Genomic DNA, 15,773 nt, shown 5'->3' with positions numbered 1-15,773 from the left:
CAGAAATTGGAATAGATATCAGTTCCATATTTGACAGATCTGATAGTAAATTTTACATTGTACTAGGTTTTATACATAGTGTATGCAGTACATGTGTTTGTCTTTCAGCTCCTGTGTCAGAGCCAGATGTGTCTCAGATATGTTTGTCACCAGAAGAAATGAAGGTCAGCTGCTCCTCTGAGGGAGATGAAGTCCAGTTCATTCTGAGTTTGGATGGTTACGTACTGATGCAGACCAGAACCCACAGCCAGTCTCAGAAAAACTGGACAGTGGACACACAATCCTTGACTGGGATTACAGATGAACAAGACAAAACAAACGTTTTGAATGTGAGCATCAGATTACATGGTCAGCTGACAGGAAACTTGATGTGTCGTGTTTGGAACAATTTTAGTAGCAATGAAAAGGTTATTCACCTGAAAAGCTGCAAAAGTACAGTGTTTGAAGGTAAATGCTCTCTTTTCTAAATATCAGCTCTTCACTACTATTTCACTTTCTTATCAAAAAAAAATTTAAATACATTAATCAATTATATTCATTGTAAAAATCACATTTTCTTTACTTTACTAGTACTTCTACTTTTCTTTTTAAGATTTTTCACTATCTGATACTGCAAATCACTTGTCTAGTAGGTGGGAAGTAACCATCTCAAACTCTCTTTTCACCAAAGAAATATTTTGCTTTTAATAATAATTACACATCCACTGATCACCTGAAGATAAAAATGGACAAGAAATATTTGAGAAACATATTGGTAGGTTTGAAATTAACATGTCATTCATCATATCTAATTTGGTTTGATATTTGTTTTCTAGATTGTGTTTCTGGCTTCCCTGTTGTAACTGTGGCTGTGATAGCTGGTGTTGCCGCTCTGCTTCTCCTTGTGACTCTGTGTGTTGGTCTAAAACATCTACGTAAGAAAACAAGACTCATGACTGTTAATGAGGGTAAGTGAAAGACATGCCATAATCTTTATTAATGCATATTTTACAAACCGTACTTGACATTCCTGACCATCATTTTGCTACTGGACTATTTTACAGTTAGGTTACCAAAGTTTTATAGATTTTTGAAAGCTTTTTTCTACATCAGAGGTAGCTGTTGCAGTATGTTCATTTAAATCCACCATGACTCGCAAAGACTTGAACATTTCTTACAAAAAGTAATCCATCACAATGATCATTAAATCTCCTTCATTTAATGTTACAGCCTTCCACTAGCATTGCGATTGAGAGTATGGACTAATTTGAAAAATAATCAAATGCATTTCCAAAGAGCAATAAAGCCATTTACAATAATAAAAGAGGACTAGGACTACCTCTCTCAACTACATTTCACATCTGTTCTTACTTTTTTCCAGGTAATTCTGACAATGAAATTGTCTACTCAGATGTTATGGTGATGAAGAATACGAGGAAAACTCGACCCATCTTTCATCAGAATGCAAAATAATTTTCTCCTAAAACAATAATTCAATCACCATCCAAAGCCTAAACCCTAACCATAACCTTGTTGGAAACCTCATGTCTAATCTTTAACATGAAATAATGATCAGGGATGATTGACTTTGTGGTTTGGAATAAGAAGTTCAACTAGTCCAACTATGGACTATGTCCAAAGTGAACAAGAATAACTCTTTTTTGAGGTACCATTTTAAAATTGTGGAGTTGAACGCATTTGTTTCTCAAATTTAACCATGCTTTTATATGATTTTATTTAGTGTTTTTGCTTTGTAATTGTGTGGCATTGTTTACACTTTTTAAAGTGTTTTGTCCTGTGTATTTTACATGTATTTTTTATATAAACATATAACATTCATATATTTTTAATCTAATGTTTCATTTACCAAGGTCGAACAGAATGAAAAGGAGATAACTCCAGTTACTTATAAAAGCAAATGGAGTTTTGCTTGTTTGCACACTTTTATATAATTGTATTTACTGTATTTGCTTTGCAATTGTGCAGCATTGTGTACAAGTGTTTTGTCCTGTGTATTTTACGTGTATTTTTCAAATAAATATATTGATGACATTTGTAAATTAAAGGTCAAACAGAATGAAAAGAAGGAGATACTGTAACTTTAGTTTCTGTGCAACTAATAAAAGCAAGTGGGGTTTTTTCTTGTAATTAGTAAATGGTCAGTAATTTAATAATAAAACGTGTTGCTCATGGGTGACATCTGGAGGACGTAGACTGTTGTTGCAGTAACTAACAGTAAAGTAGAGTACAGTACAGTACAGTAGAATAGAGTACTGTATAATGTCCCAGTGTTGCAGTCAATAATAATATATGAAAGAGGAATACAACAATCACTTGAAACAACAATCAATACAAAAACTGAATAAGTATAAAGAGACAGCAGTACAGGCTCCAAGCAACAGATCATTTTTACCACAAGATGGAGACAAAAGTCCTCACATGTAACTAGATGATGGAAATGGAACAAAATCATAACAATACATTGAATTTTTTGTAACTTTTGTTAATATCAGTGTGGCTTTTCAGATACTGGATTCATGCACACATTGATATTAGACTGATGCACACACTGTCTCCACCCCAACTGCTACATCATGTTGGAGTCATCCTACTGTTACAGTCCACATGGGCTACATACCGTATGAGAAGGCCACTGTGCAGTTTCAATAATCAAAAGTCCACTTTTTTCAGTCTTTGTTGCCATAAACATTACATGCATCAGTGATTAATTTCTACACCCAGATATTTTTGTCATGTTATCTGGGTCCACATGGTGGGAGCAAAGTTGATGCTGTAACTTAACTCTAATTTTGATTATTTATATGTACTCTTAGCAAGATTGTGTATCTGTGCTCACAGCGGAGGTGAAGTGAGTCACTCCTGTGAGAGTTTTAAGCCTGTCCAGTTTTATATTACATATTGTTATTGCTGAATAGATCACATGACATACTTAATATCTCAAACATAATTTGAGAAAAGCATTCAGCATCAAATCATAATTAGCTTGTTTACTCTTCATTGTGTCGATCCTCCTACGCAGATGCTAAACCACAACATGGTCATATGTCTCTCTCTTTCTCAGCAATCTTGACACTGGTCTGATGCTGTGGTTGAAGCTGAGAGATACTATAGGAAAAAAAGCTGTGGTTTCTAACATTGCCCCTCACACGATAGATTATCACGCCTACGGTGTTATTTCCGTTTACATTCCCCTAAATGCAGAGCGTGGTAAATAGCACACAGCACGATTTAAAAATAAACAGCATGTGGGTATGTTGAGAGGCAGTGTTCATCTCTTTGTAGTGTCCTTTACAGAAATACAAAATCTCTCATCCTCCACGTCTTTAAGATATGCCTAAATATGTCTTTATACAGCACATGTGTTAGAATCATTCAGAGTTTCATGTGATTGTGAGCAGATATTTTGCATTTAAATGTTAACATTAGAAACACTATGATCTCTCCTTCATTACACTGCATTTTGCAGTGTTGGGTAACGCAAGCATTAAAAATGATTTATTCATTAGTGGAAGCTTTCTGGGGGCTGCGTGTGTCTCATACAGGAGACCTGAGACCTCTGTTTCACATGGTTGATGACAGAATTGACACAAGAACTCTCACCAACTGTGCATGCATTGCTCTTAAAGAAATTTGATTAAAAATATATGCATGTTTTCACTGTTTCCTACTAAAATGAATAAGTTATTTCAAGTATTTTATTAAAACATCACTTTTCCCAACAGAGTGTAACAAAGGTTACAATATTGTAATCGTATTTCTATAAACACAGGCAGAGCCTTCTACTGGACTCTTTGGGTAATACTCTCTTCCTATCACATGCATGCATTCGCCCACTGAAATTTGCACGTACATGGCCAGCCAATGAGGATGCGCCTACCGATTACATGTGTCTCGCACGCTATATAAGCAGTGTCTAACCATTGCTCACTATCCAAAACCACTTCAGTGGATGGCGTAGGAATGGCAGGGTCCATAACATTCGTTCTATCTCACAGCCCAACTGAATGTTCGCCCTGCTGCGACATGTCATCAGACTGCCTCACTGAGCCCAACCGGTTATAGGTTAGTCACTGTGGCCCTCCTACTACTTTATTATCTAGCCGCTTATGTGGAGCAGTAGGGAGCCCAACCCAGTCCTGTTAACATGGACCTGAGCTGGGTGAAGACATGGCCTAACCTTGCAGGGGTCATAGGTCATATGCCAAACACCCTGCACACCCCATTTCCTGAGTCATCTTGGATCATGGGAGAATGCTGGTGTATAATTGCCCGCCGGGGGTCAGGTGTACCACAGCTGACACTCACATCACCCTTTTCACAAGTCCTGAGCACAGACCTCGAAAAGGAGCCTGTCATGTCCAAGAGATAGAACCTTATGAACGGACAAGGCGTAGACCAGGACGCTGCTGTGCATATGAACTCGACACTCACCCCAATGAACAAGGCCTTCGATGCTACCATGCCATGTGTTGAATGTGCTCGGACCACAGCAGGGGGGTCCTTACCCACCTGCCTGTAAGCTTGGGAGATGCACTCACAAAGCCAACTAGCTAGGTGCTTCTCAGATAGAGCTTTAACAGCCACTCCCTCTCCATAGCCATGGCACATCCTGACTGCCCAGCTAAGAACATGCAAATTTCAGTGGGCGATTGCGTGCGTGAAAGGAAGAGAGTATTACCCATAGAGTCCAGTAGAGGGCGGAGCCCATGTGAGATAGAACTTCTCAAATGTTTTCAGAAAGTCATCCTGGTAAGTGTAGCCATTCACATAATGACAGGAACAGCTTAGACAGTGCATGACAATTCAGAAATATGAACTAAAGAAAGCAGAAAATACCCACTTTCTGCACCAAAGACTGCCATGAGCCAATGGTTTTAACTGGAGAAACCATATTTTAGTTAAATGTCAGTGGTCTTGGTCTTAATATTGCAAGAACTTCAATAACTTGGTAGCAATGTGATTCAGAAGTATTTCGCTTAGAGCAAATAATTGCTTCCTTAATTCTCTCCTCACAACAAAATCAGAAACCAAACCAGAAACCAAACCACCTGCTGACAGCGGAAAGTACACAGGTCCGTGAATAAGCCACAAAGAAAACACCCTCGTTGTAAAAGTGGTGAGTGATTCTTAAACTTTGAGCTAGTTAATTGCGTTACAGTGTGCAGAAAAAAGTGTAATATTTTGTTACTTGTTACATGACTTTTACAATTTCTAAAAGAAATGAATTGTTATGACTAAAACTGTCTTTTAAGTATGCAAATATTACAAACATGGTATCTATATTGTCCAAGCATAATGTTTATGTAAGTATCTTTTTAATATAAACTAAAAAAAACACTTGATAGTACACTCAAAAAGATCACATATGAAACTGAGCTACTTTTAATTTGTTGATTGTTCTGCCTACATGAGAAATTCACCATGCTTTAAAGATAGTTTGATGTGTGTTTCAACAGAAAAAATGATTTTCATCTACATGATCGTCACAGCTCTGGTGCCAACAGCAAAAGGTACAATTTAGAGTAATTGTGTAGTTAATAACTGAACAAAGTCGTTAAATAATTGAAAATAGCTTTTATATCATATTGCCAGTTTTAGTGTCACTCCTTTCCTTCATTAATGACTGAAACCCTTATCAAGTATTTGTTATACTTATACTTACACACACACACACACATATATACACACATACATATATGTATATATACACATATATATTATATACTGCAATTATGCCATTATCTACATGATACAGAATTACAAGAGATTAATAACATATTGAGATTGAATAGCTACAGTAAATATATATATTGTGTGTTTGCTTGTCTCTAATAGGGTTTATGGAATGCAATATATCTGAACCTACTCGAGTTCAGCAGTGTGTTGGAGCACATGGGGAGCCGCTGATTTTTTACCTGCCCACTGATGCGACAAAGATAATGTTGAAAAAAGATGATACTACCATTTTAAACACATTAAATAATAAGGTAGTTGAGTTGGATAAGGAGTACCAAGGTCTCAGTGCACTCTTCACCAAAGGAACATTCAGGCTGGATAATGTAAGGAAGAGACACTCAGGAGATTACGTGTGGGAAATATATAAGTCTGATGGTAAATTATCACACAAACTCATCATGCACCTAGAAATACAAGGTAGGATTTTTTTTAAAGTAAAATGTATTTAAATACTTTTATAAAATACAAACCATGTTCAGTATCAATGTAGAATACTTGAAAAAATGTACTGTAACACTAAACAAATGAATGCAAACAGAGACATATTAATACTTGTCAACATGACTTATAAATTATTAGATTGCATTAATGTATCTGTGTCAAACATTGCTCATGGAATTGTGTGTTAAGGTTTGCAAACTGTATATTTTATTTTATCTAAATTAGAACAATGAATACAATATTTGTAATTTGTTATTTTAAAACAGCAATTTCCCATAAGTACCTACATAGAAACGCAGCTTGTGCTTTGCTATCATAGAAATGTTGCATTTAATAAATATAAATGGAATTTACAAATATGAAGACATTAGTGAATTCTGTTGCTCACTTCACATACTGTGACCTACACTCTTATCTAACAGTATTATAGGCTAAATACAATTTGTTTTTAAGTGCATTCAGCTTTAAGTACATAACTTGTATTTAGGTATGTAATACATTCATTAAAACTGCAAGACTTAGAGGTATTTTAAAATATATAGGTGTTAAACTTGGTAAGATGTCAATTGATTAGGTAAACTGAGTTAAGATTAAAGTAGTCTGATAGAACTGACCTGCAATAAGTCCTTCCTTAATTAAGATTATACTGTTAAAATTTTAGAGATTTTATTCAGGTATTTTGGGGGCTGTAGTTCAACTGTATTTCATTATACTGAGAGATGTTCCCAATATTTAGTCTACCCTCCATAATATATTATAGTGTAAGTGTACTGTATATTAAATGTTGTATTTTTATTATATAATCCTATATTGGATATCTTAATCTCATGTAATACCTATATATCTGTTTAATATACTTTTTTTAAAGTTTCACATAATTTTATGATTTACTGTATATATCATATGAATATGTCTATATATTGTCTATAGCTGACAATGTACAGTATAGATGACATGTTTCAGAGTTTGCACTGGATTTTGCTTTGCATTTTATACTGTATATTCTGTATGTGTGACTGTGTGACCATATGCTGTCTTCCAGCTCCTGTGTCTGAGCCAGCTGTGTTTCAAACGTGTTTGTCACCAGAACAAATGAAGGTCACCTGCTCTTCAGAGGGAGATGTCAAAGAGTTCAGTTTGAGTTTGGACGGTTACTCACTGACGCAGACCAGAGTCCACAGTCAGTCCCTGAGTCGCATGACAGAGGACACACCATCACTGGCTTCAAACGCAACTGAACAAGACACACCCAGAGTTTCAAATATAAACATCAGTTTATATGGTCAACTGACAGGAAACTTGATGTGCAATGTTCAAAACAATGTCAGCAAAGAAGAAACAGTTATCCAGCTGACAAGCTGTAAAGGTACTGTATCTCAAGGAATGATCAAATTCCTTTTTTTGTTCCTTCCTTTGGTTGATATCAAACCCCCACAGCTAATTCATGATTTTGTTTTCCAAAAACGAAAAAAATATCACAAAATTTCTGAGTTGGGTGGTACAGGTCAGCTTTTAGACAAGTAATCTCAGATTTAAAGGTTTTTACAATGAATGTCAGGACTCTCTGTTTTCTGTATATGTACAGTCTGACACCTCAGTAAAATCCTGTGGGTAGCAAGTACACATCTGGGATTTTGATCTGGTTTGTCCTTGACATTCTTTTTTTTTTTTTTTTTAAATTACACAATGGCAAATAGATATCACTGGATGAAATAAAATAAAGAGCAAGAAATAGTTCAGAAAGCTCTTTAAAGCCCTTAGAATTACATATCTACATTAGGGTCGAATAACTTCCTGTTGTTTTAAAATTATTACTTCCCACGAAGTGTCTCTGTGTGCATCAGCAGTGTAACAGTCTGGAGTTTAAAAAAACACTGAACATTAATTACCATTAGATCCTGTCAATACTGTTGCTATGGTTAAAGAGATTTAAAGTATTAATGATGATTAATGTTACCGCTGCTGTACCACATACATACAAATGTGCACTAGAGATGCACCGATCGAAATCGGTTGGTTTTCAGCTGATCAGCCATGACCAGTGACCGGCCCCAATCAGTCTCATATATCCCATTTTTTGCCGGTCATATTTTCCACACATAGCCTCACTATGTTTCATGTCGCGCACACAACAGCAGCTGCGGCACAGACAGTTTAGCCACACACGTCAATGGCGTCATACGTCTACCAAAGAGTAAACACGCACAAGATGCATACGGTGGCGCTGTGTTTGTCCACTACAATGGTGTCTACCAAAGAGTAACTTACATACATACAAGACAGTACATAGGCGTTGTGGTTGTTCCACAGAAATTGTTATAAATTGATTTTTATTCAGTTTTAAGCCACATTTTCATGATAAATTTAGGTCGCTGTTACTATATCTTTTAGCCAGAAGAAGGATTTTAGTCATTGGACGTCTGGATCTTAAGTTATCAGAGAAATAAAGTGGGCAAACGTTAGCAGCGGCTCGGCTAACAGCCCATACCGGACATCTGGTCGTCAATGGACATCTGGTCGTCACCGTACATCGTAGGAGAAACAATGATTTTTTAGGTAAAACAGCTTTAATTAGTATTTTTAGCGATTTTAATCTGCATGCACATTTGTTTTTGGAGAGGAGGAGACCTCTGTGGATAATTCGGCTCCAGGGAGAAATCGGCCAAACATCTGGATCTAAACTTATAAGAGAAATAAACCGAACAAGTGTTAGCAGCAGCTCGGCTAACAGCCCATACCGGACGTCCGGTGGTCACTGTCCATCGTCGGAGAAACACTGTGTTTTTAGGAGAAACGGCTTTACTCAGTGTTTTTACCTGTGATCTCCGGGTTCGTTTGTTCTGGAGAGGAGGAGACCTCTGTGGGTAATTCGGCCCCCGGTAAAAACATCCCGAATGATTAACACTGGAATAATCCTATCCCGGTGAAGCTGGTTATTAACAACGAAGAAAACAACTCCCATGATCCCTTGCTACTTCACACCGTCATCACACTCCGTCTTTTGTTATTGTTTTGAATTGTTTTGTAATTCTGAGACATTACATATTGTGCGTTTAAATAGTTAAAGAACATACAGTTGAATTTCAATATTTCATTAAAGAAAAGTTACAAAATGTTTGTATGTGCTGTCAATTATAGTTCTTATAAAGAAAGGACATGTATAAAATTCTTATAAAGAAAGAAAATCGGATTTGGATCGGAATCGGCAGGTCAGACTTTTAAAAAATTGGAAATTCTAATTTACATTGTCTCTATATCTAATTTGAGTTCATATTTGTTTGTGTTTTCTAGCTGCCAGTACTCACTTCCCTTTTGTGACTGTGGGTGTAATAGCAAGTCTTACCGCTCCAATTCTCCTTTTGGCGCTGTTTTTTGGTATCAAACATCTGCAAAAGAAAACAAGACCCATGAGTGTTACTGAGGGTAAGAGAAAGATTTTCTCCACATTCAAATGTCTTTATCTTCATTTTGTGTCATACTGACAAATATGCAGGTTTATCCAAATTAGTAAGCCATGTACAGTATATTTGACATTTCTGAAAGTAATTTTGCAAAGCATGGGCTACTGCAGTTTATAGATGTTAGAAAGCATCTGACGTAGCTCCTGCATTGCATCTAATGACGTGCACCATGAAAATCAATATGCAAAAACGTATATTGTTTGAATCAATCAAAATTTTAAAAATGTATTTTGAATATTTTTAAAGTTTTGTTAAACCATTCTGTGGTAAGAGAGTTGAAAGTATGGACTGATTTTAAAAGGTCTCAAGTACATTACCACACAACGATGACATACTTTGACATTGTTCAGTGTGATGGATTCTCTTTGTTAGATACATTTCAAAAGTCTGCTTTACTTCTTTCAGGTAATGCTGAAGATGAAATTGTCTACTCAGATGTTGTAGTGATGAAGAACAGAAGAAAAAACAGACCCAACTCAGATCAACATGCAGCTTAATTTTCTCCTAAAACATTATTCATGACTTCGCTTTAGCCTTTTGCAAGGGACTTCATATCCAAACCTAAGAAAATGTGGGATCATTGACTTTGTGTCTACAGTAGAAGAAAAATTTAAATTAAAAAAATGATTTCCCCGTCCAGACATTGTAATGCCAACAATCATGAAACAGCATCCTATTTGGTGACATCCATCATTTTTACCAGGCTTTACCACTAGCCAGTATGTAAACATGCAGTATATAAATAAAGTGTTAAATGACCTAGAGTACTATAGGGAGTCATTGTTTTTCTTAACATATCTACATATTGCAGTTTGGTGAAAAACAGAACTTAATTTCTACTTCATTTTTAAGCTACCATTTCATTTTTAATGCATTCATGCAGTTGCTTCTCAAATATAGCAGTGCCTTTATGATTCTATTTTTCAGTGACTTTGAATGCTTTGTAACTGTGTGGCATTGTAAATTAATAAACATAACTGTATATGGATATAATTTATATATTTTTAAACAATAATCAAGTGATAGCCCTAACCTAAACTCTAAAGTTAAGCTTACTGATGACCTTGCATCTAACTATCTATCTATCATCTCGAGATTAATAAGATTTAACTTTGTGTTTAAGACAAACAAAGAGAAAGCAATTGTCACTTACAGACAGTGGCACAGAGGTCAAAGGGAAGGTGCACTCTCACATGAAAAACATCAGATATGTATGACTGGTATAAGGCAAAGGTCCATAGCAAACTTTTGTCAGTTATTTAGGATATAGAGGAAATTTAACATGATGTTTAATGCTTATTTGATTAATGTGCTACAACATTATAATATGACTTCCATCTACATAATCATTACAGCTCTAGTAAAATGTAAACTTCAGTGAATAGTATTAACAGTGTGGTGTATAGACCAAACCTAAGTAAAACATTATTGATGCAATATTGTCAATATTACAGACAATCACAACATTTTAAAACAAGCTAATAGTTGTTGGTGACATGTGCATGTAACAGTCCAATTTGCATTGAATATAATACTTTTTTTCCTTTTGATTCTTCAGCAATGATTTTAAAATTGCAGAGTTACTTTGAGCATTTCTGAATTAGGTTCCAAATGTAACAGCTTTTTTGTTTTTTTGTTTTGTAATTGTGTGTGGCATTGTGGGAGACTGGTAAATTAATATATTGTATACAGAAGACTTTGTTCTGCTCATGAGCAATGCACTTCCTCTTCAATGTTATGTTTCCTGTCTGCATTTTATCATACAAGCCAAGATCAAGTATAAAGTGCAAAAGCAAACATCATGGTCTTAAGGTTACCATACAATTAGGAAGGGAAAGCAGAAAATGCTTTGTTTCACAGTAGTTTGTAATTTGTAATTGGTCAGTGAGCAATGAAAAAGTGAATCTCATGGGTGACTGCAAAAACAGTTACTACCTGCCAGCTTTGAAGTAGGCTGACTTAAAAGCAGTGTAGTGATCTTCATCGACCACACGATGGGGCCATAAGCCATCACATGTAACTGCATAATGGCCACCAAAGGAAATAATCATCATTGTATCTTTGGTAAGAGTCCTTTTAACCACCACTGCCCATGTGATCAATAATAGTTGGAGTAGAAAAGGTATTGTACATTAATTGAGTAGATTATAAACATTTTTTCAACTGGGATTATAAACATTTGGGATTATAAACTGCTGTGTCAATTAACAGATTCTGATATTTCTTTCTTGTTGCCTGGCTAATCCACTGGGTGGTACAAAATGCATGTAGAGCTGAAACAGTTGTTTAATCAACTAATCAGTCAACAGATGATGAATCTGTAATAATTTGTGATAATCAATAAATTTTCAAAGATTTCAAAGTTATGTTGTAAGACATCACCCAAAAATGCCAAACATTCTCTAGTTCCTGCTTCTCAGATGTATGGATTTTCTGCTTTTCTTTGTCATTTATGATAGTAAACTGAGTCACTGTTTACTATCATAAAGGATTAATATGCTTCTCAAACATAACCATGCTTTTATATGATTTTATTCACTGTTTTTGCTTTGTAATTGTGTGGCATTGTGTACATTTAGTGTTTTGTCCTGTGTATTTTATATGTATTTTTCAAATAAACATATTGATAACATTTGTATATTTTTAATCTAATATTTCATTCGCTAAGGTCAAACAGAATGAAAAGAAGGAGATACTCTAACTTCAGTGTCTGTGAAACTAATAAAAGGCAAGTAGAGTACTGTATAATGTCCCAATGTTGCAGTCAGTAATAACATATAAAAGAGGAATACAACAATCACCTAAAACAACAATCAATACAAAATATGTGTATCAGTACGAAGAGACAGAAGTACAAGCTCCAAGCAACAAATCATTTTTACCACAAGATGGAGACAAAAGTCCTCACATGTAACTAGATGATGGTAATGGAACAAAATCATAACAATACATTGAATTTTTTGTAACTTTTTGTCAATATCAGTGTGGCTTTTCAGATACTGGATTCATGCACACATTGATACTAGACTGATGCACACACTGTCTCCACCCCAACTGCTACATCATGTTGGAGTCATCCTACTGTTACAGTCCACATGGGCTACATACAGTATGAGAAGGCCACTCTGCACTTTAAATAAGCAAAAGTCCACTTCTTCCAGTCTTTGTTGCCAGAAACATTACATGCATCAGTGATTAATTTCCACACTCAGATATTCTTGTTATGTTATCTGGGTCCACAGGGTGGGAGTAAAGTTGATGCTGTAACTTAACTCTAATTTTGATTATTTATATGTACTCTTAGCAAGATTGTGTATCTGTGCTCACAGCAGAGGTGAAGTGAGTCTCTCCTGTGAGAGTTTTAAGCCTGACCAGTTTTATTTTGCGTATTGTTGTTGCTGAATAGATCACATGGCATACTTTGATAATTTGAGAAAAGCATTCAGTATCAAGTCATAATTAGCTTGTTTACTCTTCACTGTGTCTATTCTCCTACGCAGATACTCAACCACAACATGATCACATGTCTCTCTTTCTCAGCCATCTTGACACTGGTCTGATGGTGTGGTGAAGCTGAGAGATACTGTAGGAAAAAAAAGCTGTGGTTTTTAACAGACCCCTCACACAATAGATTATCACGCCTAAGATGTTATTTCCGTTTGCATCTCTCTAAATGCATAGCATGGTAAGTAGTATACAGTAGATGATTTAAAAATAAACACCATGTCTGTATGTTGAGAGGTATGAAGTGTTCATCTCTTTGTAGTGTCCTTTACAGTAATACAAAATCTCTCATCCTCCACAGCTTTAAGATATGCTTGCAGATGAGTTGAGAGATAAAAACATAATAGGTTTTTATACAGCACATGGGTGTAAGAACCATTCAGAGTCTCATGTCTTTGTGAGTGAAAATTTTGCATTTAAATGTTGTCTTAACTTTAGAAATACCATGATGTGTCCTTCATTACACTGCATTTTGTACAGTGTTTGGTAAGGCAAATATTAAAAATGATTTATTCATGGAGGCTTTCTGGGGCTACATGTGTCTTATACAGGACCCCTGTAGCTGAGACCTCTGTTTCACATGGTTGATGACAGAATTGACAAATGAGCCCTCTCACCCACTGTGCATTCATTGCCCTTAAAGAAATGTGATGCATGTTCTCACTGTTTCCTATTAAAATGAGTAAGGTATTTCAAGAATAATATGTAATAATAAATTTAGAACTACACAAATGTACAAATGTTAAATCTGTATGCCATCTTTTCTTGTAGGCAGCTGACATTCACTAATCTGTGTGATATGTGTCTTGACTAATGGACTTACATCTTTTGTAGAGATATATTGAGACATCCTGGCAACTAAAATAAATAATAGTGGTGTAATTTATATTCACACCACTACACACTTCTTCACACTTCTTTTCCATTTCCAGAAAAACGGTGTTATCATCATCAGGTGTGATCTTTTAAAGTGGTTAAGATCTATATGCTGTAATTATCTGTACAATTCACCTTAGCTAAAAAAAAAACTAATGTGCCCTAATGTCCTTGATAGTATGTTGTAACTGCATTCAGAAAGTCATCCAGGTAAGTGTAGCCATTCACATAACAGCTTAGACAATGCATGACAATTCAGAAATATGAACTAAAGACAACAGAAAATACCCTCTTGGTCTCAATACTGCGAGAGGCTCAGTTACTTTAGTAAATTCAAATAGGATAAGAAGCAATGTGATTCGGAAGTACTTTGCTTAGAGCAAATAACTGCTTCCTTGATTCTCTCCTCACAACAAAACCAGAAACAAACCCGCCTGCTGACAGTGGAAAGTACACAGGTCTGTAAATAAGCCACAAAGAAGACACCTCATTGTAAAAGTGGTGAGTGAATTTTAAATTTTGAGCTAGTTATTGGAGTTACAGTGTGCAGAAAAAAAGTGTAATATTTTATTACTTGTTACAATTTCTAAAAGAAGAAATGAATTCTTATGACTAAAACTGTCTTTTAAGTACTCAAATATTACAAAATAGTATCTATATTGTCCAAGCATGTTTCTGTAAGTTTTTAATTTAACTGAAAAAAAAACTTGATAGTACATTCAAAAAGATCACATATGAAACTGAGCTACTTTTAATTAATTGATTGTTCTGCCTACATGAGAAAATCACCATGCTTTAAAGATAGTTTGATGTGTGTTTCAACAGAAAAATGATGTTCATCTATATGATCCTCACAGCCCTGCTGCCAACAGCAAAAGGTACAATTTAGGGTAATTGTGTAGTTGATCATTGAACAAAATCATTAAAGATTTACTGATGCAATATTCAAAGAAATTAAAAATAGCTACTATACACACACACACACACACACACATATATATATATATAAATTGTATGTTTGCTTGTCTCTAATAGGGCTTATGGAATGTAATCTACCTGAACCTACTCAAACTCGGCAGTGTGTTGGAGCACATGGGGAGCCGTTGATTTTTTACCTGCCCAATGATGCAACAAGGATAACTTTGAAAAAAGATGGGACTAACATTTTAAACATAGTGAATAATAAGGTAGTTGAGTTGGATAAGGAGTACCAAGGTCTCAGTGCATTCTTCACCAATGGAACATTCAGGCTGGATAATGCAAGGAAGAGACACTCTGGAGATTACGTGTGGGAAATATATAAGTCTGATGGTAAATTATCACACAAACTCATCATGCATCTAGAAATACAAGGTAGGATTTTTTTTGAGTAAAATGTATTTAATGCTTTTATAAAATACAACCCATGGTCAGTACCAATGTAGAATACTTGAAAAAAATGCACTGTAAAGCTAAACAAATGAATGCAAACAAACATATTTATACTTGCCAAATATATGACTTATTAATTATTAGATTGCATTATTGTGTCTGTGTCAAACATTACTTATGGAATTGTGTGTTATGGTTTGCAAACTGTATTATTTCATATCTAAATTAGGATTATGAATACAATATTTGTAATTTGTAGTTATTTTAAAACAGCAATTTCCCGTAAGTTCCCACATATAAATGCGGCTTGTTCTTTCTCTTATTTAACAGTATTATGAATACAATGATTTTAAGTGCATTCAACTCTAAGTGTATAACTTGTAT

The 15,773-nt window shown here is 35.2% G+C and overlaps 2 protein-coding genes across 9 annotated transcripts in view; one reads left to right on the top strand and one right to left on the bottom strand.

The window, feature by feature from the left end:
* Window positions 1–6,062, top strand: part of LOC122995085 — a 34,328-nt gene extending 28,266 nt beyond the window's left edge. The window contains exon 6 of the mRNA XM_044370079.1: window positions 816–6,062. Coding sequence (XP_044226014.1) covers window positions 816–955 — 140 coding nt within the window. The 3' untranslated portion in view covers window positions 956–6,062. The remainder of the gene's footprint in view (window positions 1–815) is intronic.
* LOC122995083 (solute carrier family 22 member 5-like) overlaps window positions 1–15,773 on the bottom strand; it is an 82,016-nt gene that overhangs the window by 56,260 nt on the left and 9,983 nt on the right. For 7 of the 8 annotated variants that reach the window (XM_044370065.1, XM_044370066.1, XM_044370064.1 and 4 more), the window contains one exon: window positions 9,483–9,563. In XM_044370065.1, coding sequence (XP_044226000.1) covers window positions 9,483–9,563 — 81 coding nt within the window. Of the gene's footprint in view, window positions 1–9,482; window positions 9,564–15,773 lie in introns of those variants that run through there. The other variant, XM_044370069.1, reaches the window with a different exon arrangement.

Source organism: Thunnus albacares, chromosome 13 (genome assembly GCF_914725855.1).
Source record: "Thunnus albacares chromosome 13, fThuAlb1.1, whole genome shotgun sequence".
Lineage (NCBI taxonomy): Eukaryota > Metazoa > Chordata > Actinopteri > Scombriformes > Scombridae > Thunnus > Thunnus albacares.
Note: the sequence above shows the minus strand (reverse complement) of the source record. Positions and strands in the feature narration are given on the sequence as shown.